Source organism: Plectropomus leopardus, chromosome 15, assembly GCF_026936395.1.
Source record: "Plectropomus leopardus strain MGB_pleo_1.0 chromosome 15, ASM2693639v1, whole genome shotgun sequence".
In the NCBI taxonomy this organism is placed as follows: domain Eukaryota; kingdom Metazoa; phylum Chordata; class Actinopteri; order Perciformes; family Serranidae; genus Plectropomus; species Plectropomus leopardus.
Window position 1 is genome coordinate 18,655,672 of NC_142190.1, and position 22,886 is coordinate 18,678,557.

Consider the following 22,886-nt stretch of genomic DNA (forward strand, 5'->3'; position numbering starts at 1 on the left):
AAAATAATGTGGTTATGATTTTTAAAACCAAGGAGGATTACAAACTAATTATTCCCTCATTTTTTTCATGGCAGACCAACAGCTAGCTGTAGTGAACAAAGTGAGATATTTGGGTCACATCATGAGGGATGATCTTTGTGATGATGATGTACAGCTCCAGTGCTACAAACTGCATGCACGAACCAATTTGCTGGCGTGCAAATTTCAGATGATTGCGGATAATGTAATAACAGCCCTTTTTAGAGCCTACTGTGCTGCGCTCAACACAGCCCATCTGTGGTGCAGTTATAGGAAAGTAAAGAAGGAAAGGCTTCAGGTGGCCTTTAATGAAGTACTCAAGAGTTTTGCTGAAGCTCCCGAGATGGACAATTAACTGATGAGCTGTAGTGATAGTATCTCTGTGTTGTCCTTGTTATTTATTGTTTTTTCTAATAAGGACTCAAAAGTGTGAAATAAAGTTTTATAGAAAATCTGAGAGGCAGAGGAGGAAGAGCACTTGTAATGAAATTTGAGCTGCAGTGATAGACCAGCCACCCCATCCTCTAAAAAGGTAAAGAACGGTCCCTAAATAAAACATGACTCAGCATATGCTTGTCAACACAGAAAACATGTCAGCATTATTTTCTCCATATGGATCAAAGCTTCCTCCAGTAATATCTTCACAAAAGCAGAAAGTTTTCATAAAAATCCACAAGATGGGACACCCTCTAGCTCAGTTGTTAGAGCGGTTGCCCCACGTACAGAGGCTTAGATCCTCGCCGCAGCAGGTTTGATTCCAGCCTCAGCCCTTTGCTGCCTGTCATCCACTCTTTCTATCCCTTTCACACGTAAGCTGTTCTATCATCTAAAAGGTAAAAAAGCCCAAAAGATGATCTTTAAAAATCCACGGGACACCGTATTGAAAAACAGTGGAAGTTGCCTTTATTTCATTCAACAGAGAAATTGCTGCAACATCGGAGTAAACCACTGAGCAGAAACTAACATTCACACTGAGCCGCTGAAACAATGACTGGCACAGTGGAGCAGTAAGGCTTAAGGACGCCTCAGACACATGCACACACGCGCACTCACGCACACATCACACGCACACACAAAGATGCATTCTCACACACACACACGCATCTTCATTTACATCAGCTATCTTACACCTCTGTGGCTGCTCGGGCAGCAGCCTCATCACAATCCCTCTCCCTCTAACGTGGTCAGTCAGAGGGGAGGGCTCAAGGGTCACCTTGAGATCAGGTAACCTCTGTTCCCTGCTGTTGCGTTAAATGCAGGGCAATTTCAGGGCTAAGAGTGGACATAACACAGAGACCTTAACCGTTCATCTCTATGGTACATCTCTAAGCAACATGAGCCCCAGCAATAACACTGAGAGGCCAGCCGTGGGCCGGGAGGGCGGGGTTTAGGGGGTGATCAGGGGAGATCATGCTCTGGCCAAAGGGAGGGCGAGGTGGAGTAGGAACCGGCCGAGAAGATGATGCGGTTGGTCACTTGGTAGAGCGTCGGGTGGGCTCAGAGGCAGTGGGGGGAGGCGGTGGGCCACGGCGATCCAGGTCTTCGATGTAGAACATGATGAGCTTCCTGCGCTCCTCGGGGACACACTCCAGAACGAGGTACCGCTTATCGTTCTGGAGGATCTTCTCCACATCCTTCAGATGCTGCTCTGACTCCTGAATCAGCTTTCTCGACCTGAGGGGAGGGAGGACATGAGAGAGGCAGAAAGCACTCAGAGGCAGGATGGTGATTCTGTGAAAAATATTAAGTACAACAGCTGCTGTTCAGATTTTGGTTTAAGTCCCTTTACGAGATACAATTTTGAGTTATCTAACCAGTTAAATTATTCCATATGAACTTACATTTATGTACCCTTTTATTAACATTATTAATAATAATAATAATACTAAATTTATATGTTTTGTTTTTATTTTTGTCTTTCTGTATTCCTTAAATTCCCTCCTTTCTCTTCTTTTATGATCTATAACTCCATCATTAATATGTCCATAATTTCTTAAAATTAAAACATTTTTACAAAGATACAATTTCGTACTGTCAGACCTTCCTTTGCATTAAGTCACTTCAAGTCAAATGATTTGATTGATCAAAAAAAGGCAGATCGCTGCACAGTGGCAGTCTATAGGTGGTGCCATCACATCCTGTGTGTACATGTTTGCAGTTTCCCTCAACTCAAATGCTATTTGTCTCAGAATTATCAAATCATTTACCGAAGTTAACAGACCCAAAAATGAAAAAAGGACTGATTTCATGCATACATTCAAAAAAATGTTTTTCTCACAGTCTGCTCAGCTATGACAAGTGGAGTTCATCAGCTGTCCTGAGTCAAGCTGTGACCCGTCTGTTCACGCTGCTGCAACTTTTCTCTGCAACCTTCTAAAATAGTTTCGTCTTGTTGTGAATCTTTGGTCTGAACTGGGCTCTAGATTTCTGGCCTGGAACAGTATCAGATTATATCTACTGCATATTTGGTGATGAAACTGACCGCTCCTTTATTATTATCTATTTGGGCAACATTGCGGCTCATCCTTTGGCCCAAGACAAATACCAACTAAAGATAATACTAGCTGCCAGCAAGAAAGCTGTAACATGAAAAGGGTTACAGGCCAAACCTCCACCAAAGACTGATACATTTCTGCAGTACTGGGAAAGATGGATTGTGTATGTGACCTCACAAGGTGATCACTGAATATTTACCACTTAAACTGACCTGTATATCAATCAGTGCGATTGCTTGTATAAATAAAGGTGACTAACTGTCTGTACATCCTGCAGTGTTTAACTGTATTGCAATGTCCTTTGGGAAAAAATAAGTATATTTATGTATAAAACAATTTGAAATTTTTAAATTGCTATTATGACACTTGTTTTGATTTTGCCTTCTGGTAAGTGAAAGTGAGTGTACAGACCTGTATGTGATGAACTTTGTCTCCTTCAGCAGGGTTCTGAAGTCAGCTTTGGCTGTGATGTACTTGTCTTTGATGTAGTCTTCAAACTCCCGCTGCCTCTTCTACAAACACACAGATTAACACTTAAGACATGAAAATTCAGAGCAAATGGATGAAACTGCTACAACCTAAGACCCCAGTCAGACCGATCAAATGTAAGCAGAGGTTAGCTTTCTGTAATGGTATTTAATCAGAGTGAATAGTTTTACTAGTGCTAAAGTAGTAGTAGTAATAGTGATTTCTCCTCTGTCTGAGGGTCACATGTACCCACAGGGATCTCACCACTTGTCCATGTATTATTATGGAGATTTTAAGGTAAAAATTCGGGACTTTATTTCATAACAAAATAGCAGTTACGCTAAGGAAAGGTGATTCAGACGTTAGTCAGACATTCTAAGTCGGAGACCCCTCAGCCGACTGAAATTGCTTTAAGTCGAGCATTTGGGGCTGTTTTTTTTTTTCTAGCCAGTGTGTTGTACAGTGTTTTTTAGAGCAGATTGAGCACTATTTACTTTAACACCAGTCTTTGGTACCAGCAGTTGTGTGGACGCAGGAAGCTGCACAGAGGATCTGTAAAGCTTTGAGAAAACATTATCTTCTCTCTTCTGCTGAGAAGTAAAAAATTTACAGCTCACAGCAACTTAAAACGACACTTTATCTGGCTTTTGTTTGATATGTACTGTCTGCAAAAAACTGTAAATGGAAATAAATAGTACAATATTCGTATTGAACAGCCAAATCTGACTGGACTGGCATTAATTCTGTGTTTGGTATAGCCCTAGACCTTTTTTTTCTTTCATCATTTTGCTTAAAAATGTTCTAATGTAGCTACAGTGTGTCTGGTTCACAGAACTCTGTTCTGTAATTGTTGTCAGAAAGTGTCTGTAATCTTGTATCACTTTACAATTATTCACACAAAATAATACAGCTTACTCTGTCGCTGGAGGAGAACTTAATACAGCGAGGGTCTTCTTTGATAACCTTCTTCACCTCCTTCCATGTGGTTGTCAGAGTGATCTACAACACAAAAAAATAGCTTATAAACTGTTATCAGGGATCAAGCTGAAGAAAGTCCATCATATTTGATGAAACACATAAACAGACACGACATTAAAAGCTGCAGAGTGTAAGTTTCCTTCCATGCTGGTTTAAAGTTCTTAATGCACACAAGCAAAAAGCAAACATAGACAAACTGAAGAGCTTAGTACAGGTGACATTTCCTGCTTTTGGCACCTTTTTACTTCTCACCATGCTGGTCTCATCCAGTAGCTGCCTGAAATGTTCCTTCTTCTTCTTGGCCAGTGCTTCTACGTGTTCGTTAAACAGCTTCTCCTTCTCCTCTCTCTCAAGCAGTGATGCCGACTCCCAGCGATGGTCCTTCCGCAGGTTACGACGAGTGTCTGACCACGTTGCATCTGAAGACCGTACCTGAGGAATGATTGAACCCGAACACTTCAACACCTGAATCTAATGTTACATGGGATCAAAGTCAAACTATGATGACACAAGTTAGTCTTGCGCAGGCCAAGGTATCTGCATTTCTCACATGTTTGGAAAGTGCTCTTAAAACATTATTTCGCCTTATTTGGTGGTGTAAGAACATGAAAACATTCTGGGAGGAGGTGAGAGTTATAACCAAGAAGTTTATTTCAAAAAGAATCCCGCTGGGCCTGAAGCTTTTTTTGTTGGGCCTGTATCCAGTGAAATATAACTATAGCCAAAACGAACAAGCATTCATAGACCTTGGCTTGCTTTATGCTTTAAAATGTATTGGTGATGTTATCAAGCCTTTCATTAGAGAGGATAACTTAAATATTAAAAGGTAAACAGCATATATTTGAGAACAGATGAAGCCCCTTTACAAATTATGTAAAGGATTTAGATCTGTTACATGATTAAGTGAATGACTAATTTTTGTGGACCACGCAGATTCTGAGCCTGAGTAAATTATCGTTTTATTTTTTTAAATACATCTCATATTTAGCATTTATTGTAATTATTGTACTCCATTTTGTATAGACTACCATTTTTTGACATTTGAGGAGCAATTTTGTTTTTATTTTATGTATTTTTTCCTTTCTATTTTTTATTTCCCTCTCTCTTATGCTCTGTAATAAGACACAACTATGTCTTATGTGTTATAGGATTGTAAAAACTGTGTTTTAAAGCATGGAAAATCTAACTAATATTGTGGGGAAAAAAAGAAAGTGCTCTAAAACATCCTCTATGGTAATCCCTGCAGTCGGTCGCAGTCACAGCTGTAAAATCTGACTCATTTATAAAGGGGCTCACAATTGACATACAACCATGCCTTGTCTGAATACATTTGTTTTATCACATGACAGCAAGTTTCACAAGAAAATGAAAAAACTGCAGAGCGTCTCACCATATCAGACATGAGAGCTTTGAAATGCTGGATGGCCTCCTCCCTCTTGTGCTGCTCCCTCTCTCGGTCGATCTCTTTGGTCTGTTCTGATCGAGCCTTCTGCACCTCCCGCTCCCTCTCTCTGAGACTGGCCTCGATACGAGCCTGCCGCTCCAACTCTCGCTCCTTATCGATGTCCACGCTCTGTGGAGGATGAAACATGAGGTCTGCATCAGTGTCATTTGTCATGTGATGCCGACAATGAGGACTACGCTCAAAATCAGAGCATCAGGGTTAGTTAGTAACATCAAAGTTGTCACTGGGGTGGAATAAATCTTACTAAGTTTTGCCTGACGACTAAAGACGTATTTCACTACGGGAAAGATAGCCTGTCAATAAAACTAGGATGTCTATGCAGCAGACAGATGCAAATACTTTTGAAATTGGTGCTACATGATCCGAGAAAACTATTGCTTTGAGCACTCTGTGTATCAAAGTATCAAAGTATCAATAATTTTTCCAACATAAATATTCAGTTGCCAAACTCGCTCTGACGCAGACCACACATCGCCAGCACACACACTGAAACCATTGTCTTCTGCACACAGAGAGCTGCTCCTACCTTGGCTTGTTTTTCCATGTACTGTTTGAAAAGTTCTTCTCTGAGTGCGGAGCTCTCCACAGCCTTGTATCGTGAGTCAGTCTCTAGTCTCTCTTTCACTTTGCTCCACCGCTGGCCTCCCTCTATGTGCTGCTCACTTAGGAGATCAAAGAAGTCTAGCTTCACCTGGGAGCAAAACACACACACACACACACACACCAATCTAAATTGGAAATCTGTCCAAAATCAAATGATCAGCAGGAGAGCAGTATGCATGCAGATAGTATTAGTCCTGCAGAGGTCTTAACTTATAGTCTTTCAAACTCCTTCACCTTAAAAACACCACAGTGTTATTCTACAGAGATATCGTACATTCATATTTAAGTTTTGTGGCGTTTCCACCAGCAGGTTGGTACAATTCAGATCAGCTCTGTAAACATTTTTTTGCATTTCCTTTGAGTAAAGCTGAGGACGGTGCTTTTGGAACCTTTGGAACAATCCTCAATTTTGGTCACCTCTCTGCTTGGGGTACCCAGCACACAGATCCCGTACTAATAGGTGTAGCTAGAAACGCTGTAGTCTGTTGATTGGTCAGTAAAATATCAACACCCAGAGCTCAGCAGGGCTGAGCTGTGGCTGGTTTTTCCACTGGCTGGTTTTTTCATACATTAGTAAATTACAACTATACAATGCAAGGATGTTTGCAGTCTCTAGCAGCAGCTGTAGACTGAAAACATTATTTTTTTAATTTACTGGGCTGACTGCCGGCAACTTTAAATGTGAAATGTAATCCTCACTGACAAAACTAACGTGTCAGATTGTCGGAGCTTTGTTCGGTGTGCTTGGGCAAAATAAATCCCCACTCTTGCCTGACAAGGAGTAAATTCACAAACCTGCTATTTATAAATGTCCCATAGAGAGACTCTCACTGCAGTCTGCTTATTTTTGTGCAGTCCTGTTCTGTGGAAGAAAAACAGGGTGCAGACTCAAGTCTGTATCACCCGTGAAAAAGGAAACACAGCAAGAGCTGCTGGACGGAGCAGTGAGGGACAATAATCCCACCCACATATAACAGAACTATCTGTGGTGAAAACACAAAACAGATCTAGGTATCTCTTCGTAGGTGGTCATTTTGGTTCCAAAGGTACCATACCGAAAGCCTGATGGAAACGTGTTTTTGGATACCTTCTCTCCTCTGGACTTGGAGTCCTCCTTCTCTCTCTTCCTCATGGCGGTAATGTATTCCATGAAGATGGCCTCTCTGTCCTTCATCTTCTCGATAGTCTTAAATCGCGGGTCTCGGCCGTGCTTCACTGCAAACTCACTAAAAGTTGTTCTATGAAGATTACAAAAAAAGAAGTTTGAAATGATCTATTCACCACAATAAGAAAGGAAAAAAACAATGACTTATTATGTTAAATACTAAAAAATATATTATGTGATTTAATATCTTGTGTAAACTCCAGAAAAACAAGGGGATTGTAAAAAAACTGTACAATAAAATTACATATCTGTTTCACTTGTGTTAAATATCAATATTGGCCTTTAAATAACAAAGTACTAGTATAAAAACGGCCCTGTCTGTTTACCTCGGTGTGAACTTTGCCTCCTCCATCATCCTCCTGAACTCGTCTTTGGCCTGCATCAGCTTGTTCTTCTTCTCCTTCCTCTCCTCCTCCGCTCGTGTCTTCACATACTGATCAAACACCTGAAGTGGACAAAAATCACAGAACTATGACTAAAGGATTTTCACAAAAAGCCAGTACAAGACAAAATTATATTAGAGAGTGAGAATGAGTAACACTCAGTAGGTTTACATGTTCAGGTTAGTTGAGCGTTACAGGTCGATGAGGCCATTTTAACTGGACTACTGTCCTTGTCCCAGTATACAAGCACTGGGGAGAATCGATTTATTGACAGATGTATGTCCGACTAGCCACTGTAGGTGGAGATATGCCCCCTTTCAGCTAGTTGCTACAGACCCATATTATTTATATATATTATTATATCTATATTATTATATACAGAATCGCAATGTTTCTTTACAAAAACTTTGGGGTAGAAAACGGACGCATCATCAGTTTAAGTATACACTATAATTAGAATATTTTCACCGCATTAACTTGCTGTAAAACAGCACCTAATGACGGAGATTTGAAGCCGTTATATCAAAACACCAGACTCTATTGAGAAAAACAGTTATTTTACTCCACCGAACAGCAGAGTTGTTCGTCTACCGCTGCCTCGATCAGCTATTGTGCAAGGTAAAGACTAAAGACAACTATTCAGCTATTCAAACACAGTGTACATTTATGTTTTTCTACGGCTCCGTCCACAGCAGCACATTGCTTAGCTTCCATGCCGGTGTTGTGGGACTGTACTTCATTTATCAGAGGAGGGAGGTGGCCAGGGTATGACTTTTATATTTAAAATAAATATAAAATACTACCTAAAAGTTGTGTCTCTCATCTCAGCCAAAATAAAAAATGTAATAAAGTCTCTCCCCAGTGCTTAATTTTTAAAAAAAAATGCTTTACCCGTTTTGCATCACCCCTTCCTTTATCATAAATAAGTATCGGTCACTATCCCTAACCACCAAGGGAGGCTGGCATGGCGACCAGGAGCACGCGCAGAACATCTAGGCTAGTTCAGGTCCGACTGAGGTGTTTACATGACGGAAGAGCTCGACTTCCAATTGAAATATCCAGGTGTGTTAGTCCGACTTTCAGAGATTCAATTAAGTCCAATTTCAGCCGGACTAAAATGTTTACATTTATTTTAAAGGTCCAGTTTTAGGACGGACTAAAACAATAAATCGACTTTTTCTATCATGTAAACGTACTGAGTGAGGTGTGATAGAAAAACACTTGAGAAAAAAGAGAAACTGAACCTGTTTTCTCTCCTTTGGGTTGAGCAGAAGGTAACGTGGGTCAAACACAATCTTGTGAAGCTCTTTGTCCCAAGTTGAGAATGCAGACACCTACATGAAAGACAATGTTGGCATTAGAAAGTATAAACTTGTATACATTAAAACAGTGTGTCTCAAATGGGGATATAGGTACCTCAGTGGGCACACTTGAGTACTGAATGGGAAACATGAGATTTAAAAAAATGGCATACACGCATAATTTCTAAAATATTTTTTTTAAAAAGTGCAAGTCTGATTTACAGTCTGACCCCCCCCCCCAAAAAATACTAAGCATATAACAAATTAGCTGCCAATTAATTTAATATTGGACAACTAATAAACTCACCGTTGCAGGTCTAGTTCAACATTGGAAAATCAATATTTCTGTTTCCTGTTGAATTGCTTAACTGCCATAAACTGTCAAACACAGTGACGCTTATGTTTTTTCACTGTGTTTCTACCAAAAATGGTTTGTGAGGGAGCAAAACTAAAAAAATATTTAGCATGGGTATATACTACTGAAATCGTGTTTCAGAATCACTGTGTTGAAAGATTTAACCGTTTGTCAATGCCCCTTAAAACTGAAAAAAACCCCAAACAAAACAAAACAAAAAAAAACAAAACTCATAACATTGTTATGAAAAAAAGGCAGAAAGTTGTGTTACCCCTCTTTCCAGCAGCATTTCTCTGAACTGGGTCATCCGGGCCTCTAGCGGCACTACAGCTCGTTCTCTGGCAGCTCGGAGCTCTGCCTCCATGGCTGCCTCCTTCTCAGAGTCTGCCTCCTTCACCTCCTCCTTCCTGTGAGGGTGAAAACACAACGGTCAGGAAGGGTGCCGAGGATGACAAATGAGAGTGGAGAGATGATGTAGAAGAGAATGAAAAAAAGAAAAAGAAAGAGATAAGATGACTGTTTATGCAGCGCTACAGCATTAAGTAAAGAGGGGACGTGCAGGACTTACTTCCTCTTTTTTGCTTTGGTTGGCTCCTCGTCCTGATTCTCTTCAGTAGTAATGGCCAGTTCTGGCTCCTCCTTACTGACACCTGTGTATGAACACACGGACAACACTACACAATAAATAATACACACACTGCAGCATACAGCATATAAGAGATGATTTAAGTGATGGCAACACTCTTATAATTTTGATTGACATCTGAATCACAGACTGTGCCCTTGACTACACAGAAAATAAAAATGTCTTGCTCTGCATAAAAGCCATTAGTGCACCTGTGTTTCTGGCCGCTGGTTTTGTGACTTTAAACATGTAATTGCGTCATATTATCAACACTGCTGACAAAGTACTTGTCTAATTGTTCACAATATTAAAAAGCACTGAGTTGAATGTCATTATTACTGACTGCTCGTGGACATGTGTTTGTCCTAACCTGTCTTCTTGACCTCCTCCAGGCCTCTCTTGTGAGGCGGCTCCTGAATGTGCTTGTCAACATCAGCTCGACCAACCAGCTCCTCGGGCCGGTCCCACATGGACAGCCGCGTCGTTGGATTGTAAAAGAACACGCGATCATCACCCGTCCATACCACACACCTGATATTAAAAATAAAATCATTATGTTTGTTGCAATGAAGCAGAGTGGAGAGAAAGTGAGGGCTGTGATGTGGTGGGCGCACCATGGCGTGCCAGGGATTGGGTTGGTGGCTATAGGCCTGGCTTTCTGTGCTGCTTTTTCCTCCTCTGTCATCTCTTCTTCTTTAGGTTCCTTGAGGGAAAGAGAGGGAAAAATTTGTTTGTTGTAACTTTTACATTCTAGGGTTTAATCCTGGGAAACAGGACTCCCGTGAATACACATCCAAAGTTTTTCTTGTTTTCAGGGAATTCTCACTAAAATTATTAGACTTAAACTCAGCTGCACAACAGTAAGTCCATTTTGGCCCACCAAATGTATCTACTGTAAGATAATCAGCAAGCTGAACTAATGCATTCAACCATTCTGTAATTTATTAATTACTTACTCTAAATGCTGCTTTGACACTTTTTTACACACCTGCCCAAAGCAGCGATGTTTTCTCCTAAGCTTACCCAAACCCACCTGACCTGTGTACCACAGGCAGATGTTTGCATAACTACTTGGTTATCATAAAAGTATTTCCTTTGCCTTCCTTTACAATTATTAATATCACCAAATAATACCCTAAAGATGTCATGTCTGAAACTTTTACAACAAGGATGCACAATAATATCGGCACATCACTGGTATGAAATACTCATATATTGAAAAAATATTGGAATCAGCCAACATGCTGTTTTCTGCAGATATCACAAACCTCTTTTTTGACAAAGGGAACATGCACAAAACATAAACTAAAGTATTTTTCTAAATTTTACACAATAAATGAATATAACATATACTGAAAAGCATTGTTTATGTCTCCATCTGCTGGTGGGCCCTCATTCTAACAGTATGCATAATACAATGTTAATTCCTCTACAGAAGAGACTTGATGATCACTGAAATTTGGTGGGAAAAAAAGTGAATATCAACATCGGTATCAGTTATCAGTTATCAGCCAAATTAGGTGTCAGCATACCGGATATCGGCAAACAATCCAATATTGTGCATCCCTAGTCTTTCATTATATACCATTAAACTCTAGTAATTTAGTATAGTCTGCTGTGCAGTGAGAAGTATATCTTGCATTCTGAGATATTATAATGAAAAACTATTACAAAATGACAATACTGTATTTAGTTACTGACACAGCAACAACACACTTTTGTGTCAGACAATTTGAGGCAAAGTGTTTCTTGTTGTTAAACCAGGCAGTTTAACTCTTGACATACCTCCTTCTCATTATTAGTGTTTTCTGTTTTGTTCTCCTCGTCCTCCATCTCCATTGCCTCAGCTTCCTCCTGGGCCAGACGCTCCTTGATCTTTTCTGCTTCTTTTTCTGAGGACAGCGTGGAGAAAAAGGTACACACACACACAAATAAACTGTCAGGAAACAGTAAAAGGAAAAGTGGTGTAGCGTAGCTTAACCTGCTAGTTATCAGTCATACCTGCTGCAAGTTACACTGGTAAAACTTCAGACAGCTAATGTGGGATCAGGACACATCTTGTTTGAAAAATGACACTAGCTACGGTTACATGCACATTAATAGTCCACAATTATTACAAACACGATAGTATTCTGAATTTGATGTGGGTCTTATAAACAGCATATTCCATTTCAATATTCTGAATTAGGCTGTTTTCCGAATTTAGCATTTTGTGATTAAAACATTACAACATGGGATATGACGATATTCGGGTTTTAGGAGCATTATTTAGGCATGAATACAGCCGAATCGGAATATGTCTCTCAACTGGGGTTTTTACTTTACTTTTCGACACACAACCTCTTGTCTGTTTACAGCTGGCTCTGTGCGTTGTGGTAGATACGTTGTATGCAAACCAACTCGCCAACAGTTTGCAAATACATCCACGGTGGAAATACATGTGGAAAAGCCCTCCTTTCTGGTCGGAAGAAGGAACACACCTACTTTTAAAAACGACTGACTTGAATATCAACAGGTTTTTGAATATGCACAGATATCACAGCGCCGACCTTTCACCAAGGTGAAGGAAGGAATGAAAGAGGAAGGCTGAGCTTGAATTGTACATCAAGCCCGCCAACAGAAGGAAAGTTTGTAAACATCCTATTTTGATGCAAAGAAGAAAACTGACAAGCTGCTCCAGCTATTCTACATTTCCGTATTTTATAATGAGACGACATGTTAAGGCACGCAAATCTGAGCATACACGGCTGCATGTAAACAAGAGTGGGAGTGGAATTTTCATTTTCATTAGACATGTAGACATAACTAATATTATCTTATCTGGAATAAGGGTAGAAACTTGACTTTTTTGTGCATGCACTCAGTGGTGCTGGTGAGCTGAAAATCAAAGTGGGTAAAGCTTTTGACATTGGTGATACTAGAAACTAGCCTAGCACCAATCATCAACCAAAATCCATCTATGTTCCACTCCTGGCCAAGCATATCATCCCACCAAGTCAGGCCTGAGGAAGCTTGTTTGTGCACCAGTCAGCAGTGCCTACCTTTCTCCAGCAGGGCCGGTGGTTTCTCCCAAGTGGACTCCAGTGTTCGGTTATTGTAATAGTACGTTTTCCCATCAGCTGTTTTGTACTCTGACCACTCGGGGAGCTGCAATGATCCGGCCATGGAGGCAGGAGCTGCCGAGAGAGCCAGCTGTGGGTGCATCATGGAAACTAAAGGCGGGCCCATGCCAGGAAGCATTCCTGTCATTAGTCAGAGAGGAAAGAGACACACCATGATTGGCTGAGACTCATCTTTCTGCCTGAGACACTAATAGTAGTTGTGGTGGACTATTCTCTATGTGAAATGTCTTTTCCCAGAGCTTACAATCGATTATGTATTAACAAAACCAGAGGTAAGACAGGGAGCGCCAAAGGCAGAATAAAGTGGATTCACTGCAACTTAAAAAAGCCTGTTCCTCTACATGTTTGCCTGTTCATCGTGAGGGGTAGATATCAGGTAAGTGAGTAAATTAAAAGGAAGAAAAAAAATCATCATTCGTGGAAGAAACTGTTCGTCTAAAGATGTCTTCAAGAAGCACAACTGACTGACAACAAATACAGGCCACATACACAAACAGACAAAGCAGTGACCACACACACACACACACACACACACACACACACACACACACACACACACACACACACACACACACACACACACACACACACACACACACACACACACACACACCACAAAAGAAGGCATAACCACAACATGTAGCCCTAACTGCTATGCTACTGAAATACTACGAGGCAAAAGCAGTTGGCCTTATGGGAACTAACAAAGATGGTCTCAGTCTAAACTACAGTTACTGACAACACACCTCAAAATGCCTGATCTTAACAATCGACAACTCGGCCCAATCTAACAATTTAGATGCTAATTTTTCAAGTGTCCTCTCTCTAGTGTTTGCACCTTGGAACTAATTTTCTTTTCGGTTTGTTTGGAACAAGCAGAAACTAGAATTTTAAGGGACAGTTCAACACAAAATTAAATAATATTTATATTATCTCTATTTATTAGTCTTGATTGTTTTGATGTGAGCTGCCAAGTGTTGGCGATATCGGACGTAGAAGTGTCTGCCTTCTCTCCAATATAATGGAACTAGATGGCACTGGGCTTGTGGTGCTCAATGCACCAAAAGCGTGGAGCTCCTGTGGAGCAGGGCTGTGTGCACATACTGCTGCGCATGGCCAAAGATGTCATCGATGTGCTGTGAGACTCTGCGCCTTGAGCTTCGAAGTTGAAAATATTTAAAGTTTTATGCACGCCCAAAAACCACCAGAAAAACAAGTAACGAAGCTGCAAGAGAGGAGCACCTGACAGTTGCACTGCACCATAGGGAAACAATGTTTTTTCCTGGCGACGCTTTTCTAGCGATGCATCTCGGTGTGATCATCCCTTTCCTTCTGCAGTGATACAGTTAGTTAGCAGAAGTAATTTGGTAAAAAGTTCCTACATGAAACTGCAAACAAGGTTTGCGGATTATCTTGAGCAACCAGGTCATGATTTCTAGAAAGAGACACTGCTGTGAACGCCACAAGCGCAGAGCCATCTAGCTCCATTATATTCAGGAGAAGGCGGACGTCTCTACAGCCAATATCCCCAACACTCAGCAACTAACACCAAAACAATCTACAAGGATACATAGTGAGAGGAAAAATATGCGTTTTGGATTTTGAGGAGAACCGTCCCTTTATCAAGAAAATATCTTTAAGAATTACACCAGTGATGACAAGTTTTATGCCTTGTAGCTCTGCGTTTTTACTCCAGAGTAAACCAAACATGTCGAGTCTGTAAGAATAATCATAAATGAGTTTAACAAGGCTTTAAAACATAAAACTGCTTGTTCTGCTTCTGCCTGCTGGAATGGAGGAAATTTCTACTGTACACCGGATGGATCATGTTCACAGCATTCACCACCATGCCACTGTTTGAGGGTTCCCATATATACCATATGACTCATGTAGACACCATTCACTACCATGCCATCTACTGTAGATCTGAGATGCGAGCGGCTGGGTGTTTACCGTTGGGGCTGGGGCCTGCCTTTACACAGGGGGCACCTACTATCTGCATCATTGCTACACCTGCAAGAACAACGGACAAGCAAGCATCTGGTTGAACACAGCAGGACACTAGACATGAGCTACCATGGTGTGTGTAAGAGTTTGTGTGTGTGGCCCCACTCAGACAAAACACACACCCAAATTTTGTTACAACAGTTACTCTGTCACTTTTGATGTTCATGTGCCTGAAGCTTATTGAGAGATGTTAGGAATGAGCACAGCGTGCATTAAGTTTACTAACTAAGATTTAATTTGAGGCTTAACAGAGTGGATGCATTATGTTGGAACGGCACAAATCTCAAAGTCAATCAGGAAGCTCTCAGTCTGATATTAGTCAGCTGATTAACAATCAGCGCTTATCTAAAATCGGCCCCATCTGATTGTAATTCTGATTTTGCCAAACACTTTGCCAACTAAGAACACAATAAACTGAGATAAACAACAAGAATGAGCTTCCTCTACGATCAAATTATGCCAAAAGGAGGGACAGAGGGAGAGAAAAGAGAGAATCACAAACACACGTGACAGAGGAGAAGAGAAAAGCAACAGAAAAAAAACTTGAAAGCAAACACACAAGAACATTTAATTTAAATTTGAGCCCCGGCACTCAAGACTTGTTGGTCAACCCTTAAACAAAATGTTGCCTGATAGATCTGGGCTGACTAAAGTAAATAAACTAATCTATAAAGGGATGAGATCTTTTGGTAAGCCGTGGGGATGCACGATAATATCGACACATCATCGGTATCCGCAGATAAAGGCTTTAAAATGAAATACCAGCATCGGCCCTAAATGAGCATTTTATTGACAGGCCGATAAGATAATGCAACTTTAATTCGTTGAAATTGGTCAAATTTGAGGCGTTGTGGATATTGTCAGGATTGACTCAAGGAGAGCATCATGTAATCCTTTTGAAGTTGGAAGAATTTCACAGCTTTTTTGGAAACTGTTACATAAAAATAGCTATGGCACATTTTACATATAACCTCCGTTGAGGCAGTAGTCTGGGGGTCTGCATTAGGTATTTTTTCTTTTGATACTTTTTATAAATATATTTACTTTTACATAAGTGAAATTTTCAGTGCAGGACTTAAACTTTTGAAAGAGTGTTTTTACAGTGTGGGATTAGTACTTTTACTCAAGTAAAGGATCTGAATACTTTTTCCACCAATGCTAGTAACATTATACTCTCTATTTGCTATGTCCTTGATCAAGTCTTTTTTTGGCCCTGATCTGACTCTGTTAATATAGAGTCTGACGTGATACTTATTCTAACAAAACAGCCGGTGAAGAACCTGTGCGATATTTGATTATATATCTGACAGACTGAAAGAACAGGTGTGGTTTAACATGGCTTACTTCTTTTTCAGAAGCTACTTGATACAAATACAGAAAGACCTGATTCAAATCTATTAAAATGACAAAGTTAATTTTTTGATCTGATATGGGTGAAACTTTTGCAGAGAGACTTGATCAGGTAGAGAGAAGACATATCACTCTGAGCCCGGATCAGCCCCCTGCCTTAGGACAATTAAAACCAAAATTGTACCCTGGTAACCGACCAGTAAATCTGCAATATAGATAAGTGCAGTATTTGTGTAGGACTATTTTACTAAAGTACAAACTATCTCAACAGCAGTTCCTGTCTGTAGTATCTTGATAACAGCTTTATGTTGTGGGTTGTTAGTTTCTCCCTCAAAGTTTGCGGTTCTTACCTGGTAGAGGGATGTGCATGCCCGGCAAGGGCACCCTGAAAGGAGGCACCATGACAGGGGGGAAGGCAGGTATGGCTGCGGTGGGCTGGGCCACACTGTGAGGCAGAGCTGCAGGCAGCAGTGGCATGGTCTGCACCGCCGTAACAGGTGACGGCACCGTGGAAACAGTTACCACAGTGACTGGAGACACAGCAACAGTTGAGGACACCGTGGCAACAGGGGACAGGTCTGCTACAACAGTGGCTTTTAGAAATAAAAAGACAAAAAAACAGAACATTTATTTTTTTTCATGCTGTGTGTGTATGTGTGTGTGGTTGATATAAGCCTGTGTACTTACCTGCAATGGTTACAGAGGGGGAGGGGGTGGTGGAGTCTGGACTGGAGGTGAGTGTGCGGGAGGGGGTCGTGGACGGGGCCTGAGTCGGAGAGGCTGCGGCTGCTGTGCTGGCTGTAGTGTTGACACTGCTTGAGCTGGCAGCTGCAGTCACCCCCGCACTTGGACCCGGCCCTGCAGACCCTGCTACAAGAAGAGGGTTAAGTTCAGACTGCTGGATGATCTTGACACCGTCCGGTTTACTCCACGATGACTCTCTGGTCCTGGCGTTGTAATAATATGCCTGTAGAGGGGATAATAGACAAAAAAACAGCTGTAACTCAGGAACAAACTGTAACAAAAATTTTAAGTTTAGCAACAAATTACAATTTGTCATCTATCTCTGTAATCGCACCACATATTTTTTCTATTGCAATAATCACTTTTGTTTTGTTTAAAATTACTCCCAAGATGACTTTTTCTTTAGAATGCCAGCCCAAACTCCACTCCACTGTCTATCCTTGGATTTTCATTGATATTGTTCAGTAGAGATGTCCTGATCGGATCTTAAGAATCGATATTGGATCCAGTCAACACATTTTATAATTGTCTGCAGATCCATGTTTCTAAAAGGAATCAAGCCAATTTGCTCAGGTTTCAAAGGGTTAAAGTGATTAGCACCATTAAATCAGTCATGTATTTAAAATCTCATATCAGTACACAATATTCCACTCGTGGACAAAAAAATTACACACCATTAAACAACCACTACTGATGTTGTCTCTGTCTTGAGGGGTTTACTTTAATGTACTTTTTGAAAAACTTTTAGAAAGTAAACATTCCTGATTCGTTCTCCATGGTTTTCCAGACTGCATAAACCAGTATAGGGACCCTGCTCGGCCCTTCTATATCACTTCCACCTTACCTTTCCCTCTGGCGTCTTGTTCTCTACCCAGATCTCCTCTGCAGGATTGAGTGCAGGGGCTCCAGATGCAGGAACGGGGGGCATCCCAGGCGGAAACAGCATCCCAGGAGGAGGTGGCAGATTCCCCATGGGAGGAGGAAGGAACGGAGGTCTCTGCAGCAAAAGATAAGAGACCCAGCTTTACATTTTTATATTGCAAGGAGTGGTGCTAAGAATATAAATTGCCCAATAAGAGTCCTCCCTGGTGTCCAGTCAGATAAGCAGTCGACTATTTAGCCAGCAGCCAGCACTTACCGAAACCTCTGAACTCAAATTAGGAGGTTTGTGCGTCAATATTTTATCAGTCAAGAGAGAATCGCACTAAATGTTATTATCAATTAGGAAGAAGTCGAAATAGATTAGCAGAAGTCACACTCCTCCTTGATTCTGTCTTGAGTTTTGTGTTTTGTTTCAGGAGCTAATGCTGCTGTTATTTGTGGGAAATTTCTTTGCAGACTGCCCGATGGCTGCCTCACTGACTGAAACACAAACTATGGATCTTGTCTCTGCTGAAAGATTTACCCTCCTCTTTGGACTTATTCACTAACACATGCGTGTTTACCATTGAGATGCAATTGAACTACACTGCCAATGGTCACTAACCAGTAAAATTTGAAAAGTAGGAATAGAAGAAAAACATTAATGTCTAGATTTTTGGGGGGGTTTGTTTGCTAGTGAAAGTTACAGGAATGCATATGATGTGTTACATGAAATATAGTCTAAACATAGTAATCATTGTGTAGTTATCATCATTAACTTTCTGCCATATGTTCAAGGGCATCTAAGGAAACTTTTCCACTTTTACTCCTTCAGCTTCCCCTGCGTAAGGGGTAGCGACAGTCCATCAGGCTGATGGGGAATTTCTTTCTTGCATGTCTGTTTATTTCTGTTATGTGGTATCTATAAACAAAGAGAGAAGCTCCTGCACACTGTCCCGCTTACTTCTGACACATGTGTTGAACGAATTAAACAACGTTTCGGTCTAACAGACGTTCATCAGGTATATCTGACACACCCGAGGAAGGTCTGTCACTGTCAGCAGTCAGCGGGACAGTGTGTGGGAGTTTCTCTCTTTGTTTATAGATACCACATAAAAGACATAATCAGACAGATAAAATTAAATGCACCCTCTGCGGACGCACCAGTCATTTTATTTTGTTTCGGTCTTTGTCTCTCTACAAACGCTGTGTAACATCAAAGTTCAGCCCAACACTTCCATGAAGAAAAACACATATGTCACACAAGAATGGGAAACAGTCACCTGTAGATGTGGAGGTCCGATGGGTGGTGGCATGCCTCCTGGTGGTGGTATGGGTGGCATGCTGGGGTCGAAGGGCGGACGTGCAAACGGCGGTCGTGGCGGGGGTCCCCTCATCATCCCAAAAGGAGGTGGTGGTGGCCTAAGGAGTGGTGGCGGGCCTCGCAACACTGGGGTCTGGGCAGGTGCAGGCGCAGGTGCAGGAACAGGCACAGGGCTGCGAAACCGCACTGCCTGCTGCGCCATTCTAATACAACGAAACAATATCAAGTGACTACCATTGTTTTATGGCAGATCGCTGAATGGCATTGACAAAAAACCCTTTCATATGAGCACTTTGATCAGTACAACCATGATATGCCTGCAGGTATTTGTAATGCTTGAAAAGAAATGTAACTACTAGGTAAGACTGGGCAACATATCACACAGGCCGAGATCCAGCCTACTTACGTTTGGCACTAGCAATACTTCACGTTTTCAAGTTGCTGATAATAACGTCAGAGTGTACGATAGTATGAAGTAGAGATCCATGATAATATCAGTATTTCATCAGTATCAGCAGATATTGGCATTAAAATGACATATTAGACAACATGCTGATTTCTGTTGAAATTACAAACCAATATTATCTTGCACGGCCCTGAAAAACCAAAATCGGTCGACCCCTGATCCTGTGCCTCTATCAGTCATGGACATACACTCTCTGTGTGAGGAAAATGTGTACATAGATTTTATGTTATTTCAATTACATCTAATTTATATATTGTAGCATTTTTTACTTATGTTAGCACTAAATCATCTTTATTCCTTATTCTTTTGATTCTGACTCAAGTTGCTTTAACATGTAAATTTCCCTCCTGTGGGATTAATAAAGTCTTATTCCAATTCTGGGACAAAATTGGCTTAGTAATTAACTTCACTCTAAAGTGTTAATTAAGGCACCAAAACTGTGCTTCACAATTTAAGAATATTAATTACATCAATGTATTGCCAGCCATGCAAAATAACAATATTTGGTACTAGCTAAATAATCCACGCAGATCGTATTGAAGGTAGATATTTACTAGGAAGGAAGCTGCGAATTAAACTAGGCTAATTTGGCAAATAATTACAGAAACTTCGTAAATGTCGCGTTTTTGTCTATTTTGCTTGTATAGCTTTGTACTGATATGGTTCTGCAGCTTTATGCACAGCAAATGAGCTGCAGAAATACGACCCTGAAGATGCATCACACTGTCGTGGATGATGCTTTTGCTCTGGGAGCCTTTGGGTGTAGTGCTGTGAGTTATGCAGCTCTGTGGTGTTTATTACTCCACATGCTCTTCGGAGTGATGTCCTGTGGGCACTCTGAGAGTGTACACTTTCGTCCTAACATAATCAAACACGTAGTTAATCTCGTTTATTACTAACTGGGCTAAAAGAAGTAAGCAAGTCCATACAAAACACTGAATGAACGGAGTTGTGTGCTCCTGCCTACTAATGAATGTAGCATATCTTAGCTAGCTGGCTAGTTTAACATTTACATTAAAACACAGAGCACACGTACACACACAACGGGAGCTGTGTGTGAACACAAATTAGGGGCCTGGTGAGGAAGGTGAAGGGGACCATCTGGTTGTGTTTAATCTGACTGTCTGTGTTTACCGCGTGCCACGAGCGGAGAGCAGAGACGAGCCGCTTGGCAACACAGGCTAGTTAGCTACAAGCTAGTTAGCTAGCATGGCTACATTCACAAGTAAAACCACTGTTTATCGCAACCTGTCCACCAAAAACAACGCTAATCAACTTCGTATAAAATCACATCATATGCATAATAATATACCGAGCTCAAATTCATTTTAACACATTAATGGCTGTTATCTGACCTGTTGTCGCTGAACCCGATAGTCTCGCTCTCTGTCTGGTCCGCCATTACAGGAAAATGTAACCACTCTCTTCCTGGAAACGCCCCATAGTGGTTTCTACTTCTTCCATTCGCTAAGATGTGATGTCAATCATAGCGCAGTCTGAGTTTTTTGAGCTCTGATTGGATGATGGTTTTCTCACGGAGATTGGCTGAGCTTTCATTGGGTCCCGTTTTTCATTATGTCTTTTTTTGTTCCGTCAGTGTGCAGGGTGTTGTTGATAATAAGTTGGACTTTACTGAACTTCCTTTTGCTTGGGGGCCACTTTTGCAAAATGAAAGGAGGTCAGGGGCTAGTCGTAGCAGTCCAATACATTTTGTGAGGGATTTTAGGACATTTCTATGATTTTAGGACATTTCTTTGATTTTAGGACATTTCTAGAATTTTAGGACGTATCCAGGATTTTAGGACATTTCTGAGATTTTAGGACATTTCTAGGATTTTAAGAAGTTTCTGTGATGTCAGGACATACCTAGGATTTTAGGACGTTTCTAGGATTTAACGATATTGCTAGGATTTTAGGACATTTCTTGAATTTTTGGATATTAGGGGCTTAGCAAGGACATCTGTCAGGAGGTGGAGGGGATCTTCCACTAGCACCCTTTTTTTAACAAGTTTTATTTTGATGCTGTTTTATGCACTCTGGCATTTTATGTATACTAAAAAGTACAAAGCCAATTCCCACTGGGAACCACTTTATTTCTATTGTGAATTGAAAATGGTTGGGGGGACACCCAGTTGTGGTGTGTTGTGTTTTGAACAGTGGAGGAAAAACAACTGAAGTCCTCTACTTAGGCAAGTCTACCACAGTGCAAAAACTACCAAATTGTTGATGGATATCATTTATTCACAAATATATTTACAAAATAGTTAAATACGTTAAAAATAAAATGCATGCTTTGATCTTAAAGCACAAATTATTTTCAGCCCTTATTGCTCGTACTGTACATTGGTTCTCCAAATAGTTTTATTTGGCAGTGTTGTACTTGATAATATCTAGATTTTATTCCCATTGAATTAAACTGTGCTTATTGTCTCTTATTTGGACAAAAGAATCTGCCAAATTAATGTAATATTTCTCCAGCTGTTTGCAGCTGAATAAATGGAGGCAATGGAGAGTACGGTTACATTTACATGAATAACCCATTGATGAGGCTTATCCTGATAATGATCATATTCGGGATAAAGTGTTGACATGAGCACAGAGAAATCAGGTTATTCACATTCAGCTTATACACCCCAGTTTATTGGGGTTTTTTCTGTATATCTGCTTGCATCTTCATCCCAGTAGCACTATCACACACTGGCCCTCTGGGGATACTGTACCTTCCTTTGTGGGCGGGATGGTACAGCTTGTGACTGGACAATCACCTCCGAGTCTGGGTGAGATTGGGGTAAAGTGGATTGGATCAAGGTTCATGGGTCTTCAAGCTGCATTGGTGACCTGAAACAGGATGATTTGACCTGACCCCGCCATCAACACTGCCAAATTCAGGACTTTCTCCAATCAAGGCAACATAGTTGTCTTGGACCCATTTCCGATCCCATCCACCGGCTGGAATTTGACTCGAGTCTCTGGTTTGACAGAAGTAAGAGGCAGCACATTCGCCGGGTCCTGGATTGTGTTTGTGTTTGGTAGGTTCAATTCTTGTTTTCTGCTTTTAGGAGGCCTGTCCATTGTCACGCGGAGGTACTGGTTTCAATGGTTAATCTGGATTCTAAATTAAGATCTGATAATTGTTAACAGTCACAGAAAACTTTA

The 22,886-nt window shown here is 40.9% G+C and overlaps 1 protein-coding gene across 5 annotated transcripts; it reads right to left on the reverse strand.

Annotated features, from left to right (window-relative positions):
* Window positions 1-898: 898 nt before the first annotated feature.
* Window positions 899-21,201, reverse strand: tcerg1b (transcription elongation regulator 1b (CA150)). 5 transcript variants are annotated; one of them, XM_042498910.2, is made up of 21 exons: window positions 21,086-21,201; window positions 19,224-19,467; window positions 17,924-18,076; window positions 17,023-17,302; window positions 16,686-16,928; window positions 14,932-14,991; window positions 12,898-13,098; window positions 11,642-11,748; window positions 10,471-10,559; window positions 10,227-10,387; window positions 9,800-9,881; window positions 9,503-9,638; window positions 8,820-8,909; window positions 7,519-7,637; window positions 7,115-7,265; window positions 5,951-6,115; window positions 5,350-5,532; window positions 4,197-4,391; window positions 3,897-3,980; window positions 2,925-3,025; window positions 899-1,692 (listed from the first exon to the last, which is right to left on the reverse strand). In XM_042498910.2, the coding sequence occupies exons 1-21, from the start codon at window positions 21,130-21,132 to the stop codon at window positions 1,491-1,493; spliced, it is 3,093 nt and encodes a 1,030-aa protein (XP_042354844.2). In that variant the 5' UTR covers window positions 21,133-21,201; the 3' UTR covers window positions 899-1,490. The 5 variants fall into 5 exon arrangements, with proteins under 5 accessions (XP_042354844.2, XP_042354843.2, XP_042354842.2 ...); XM_042498909.2 differs by having other exon boundaries at window positions 4,212-4,391; window positions 9,800-9,905; XM_042498908.2 differs by having other exon boundaries at window positions 9,800-9,905.
* Between the last annotated feature and the right edge of the window lie 1,685 nt (window positions 21,202-22,886).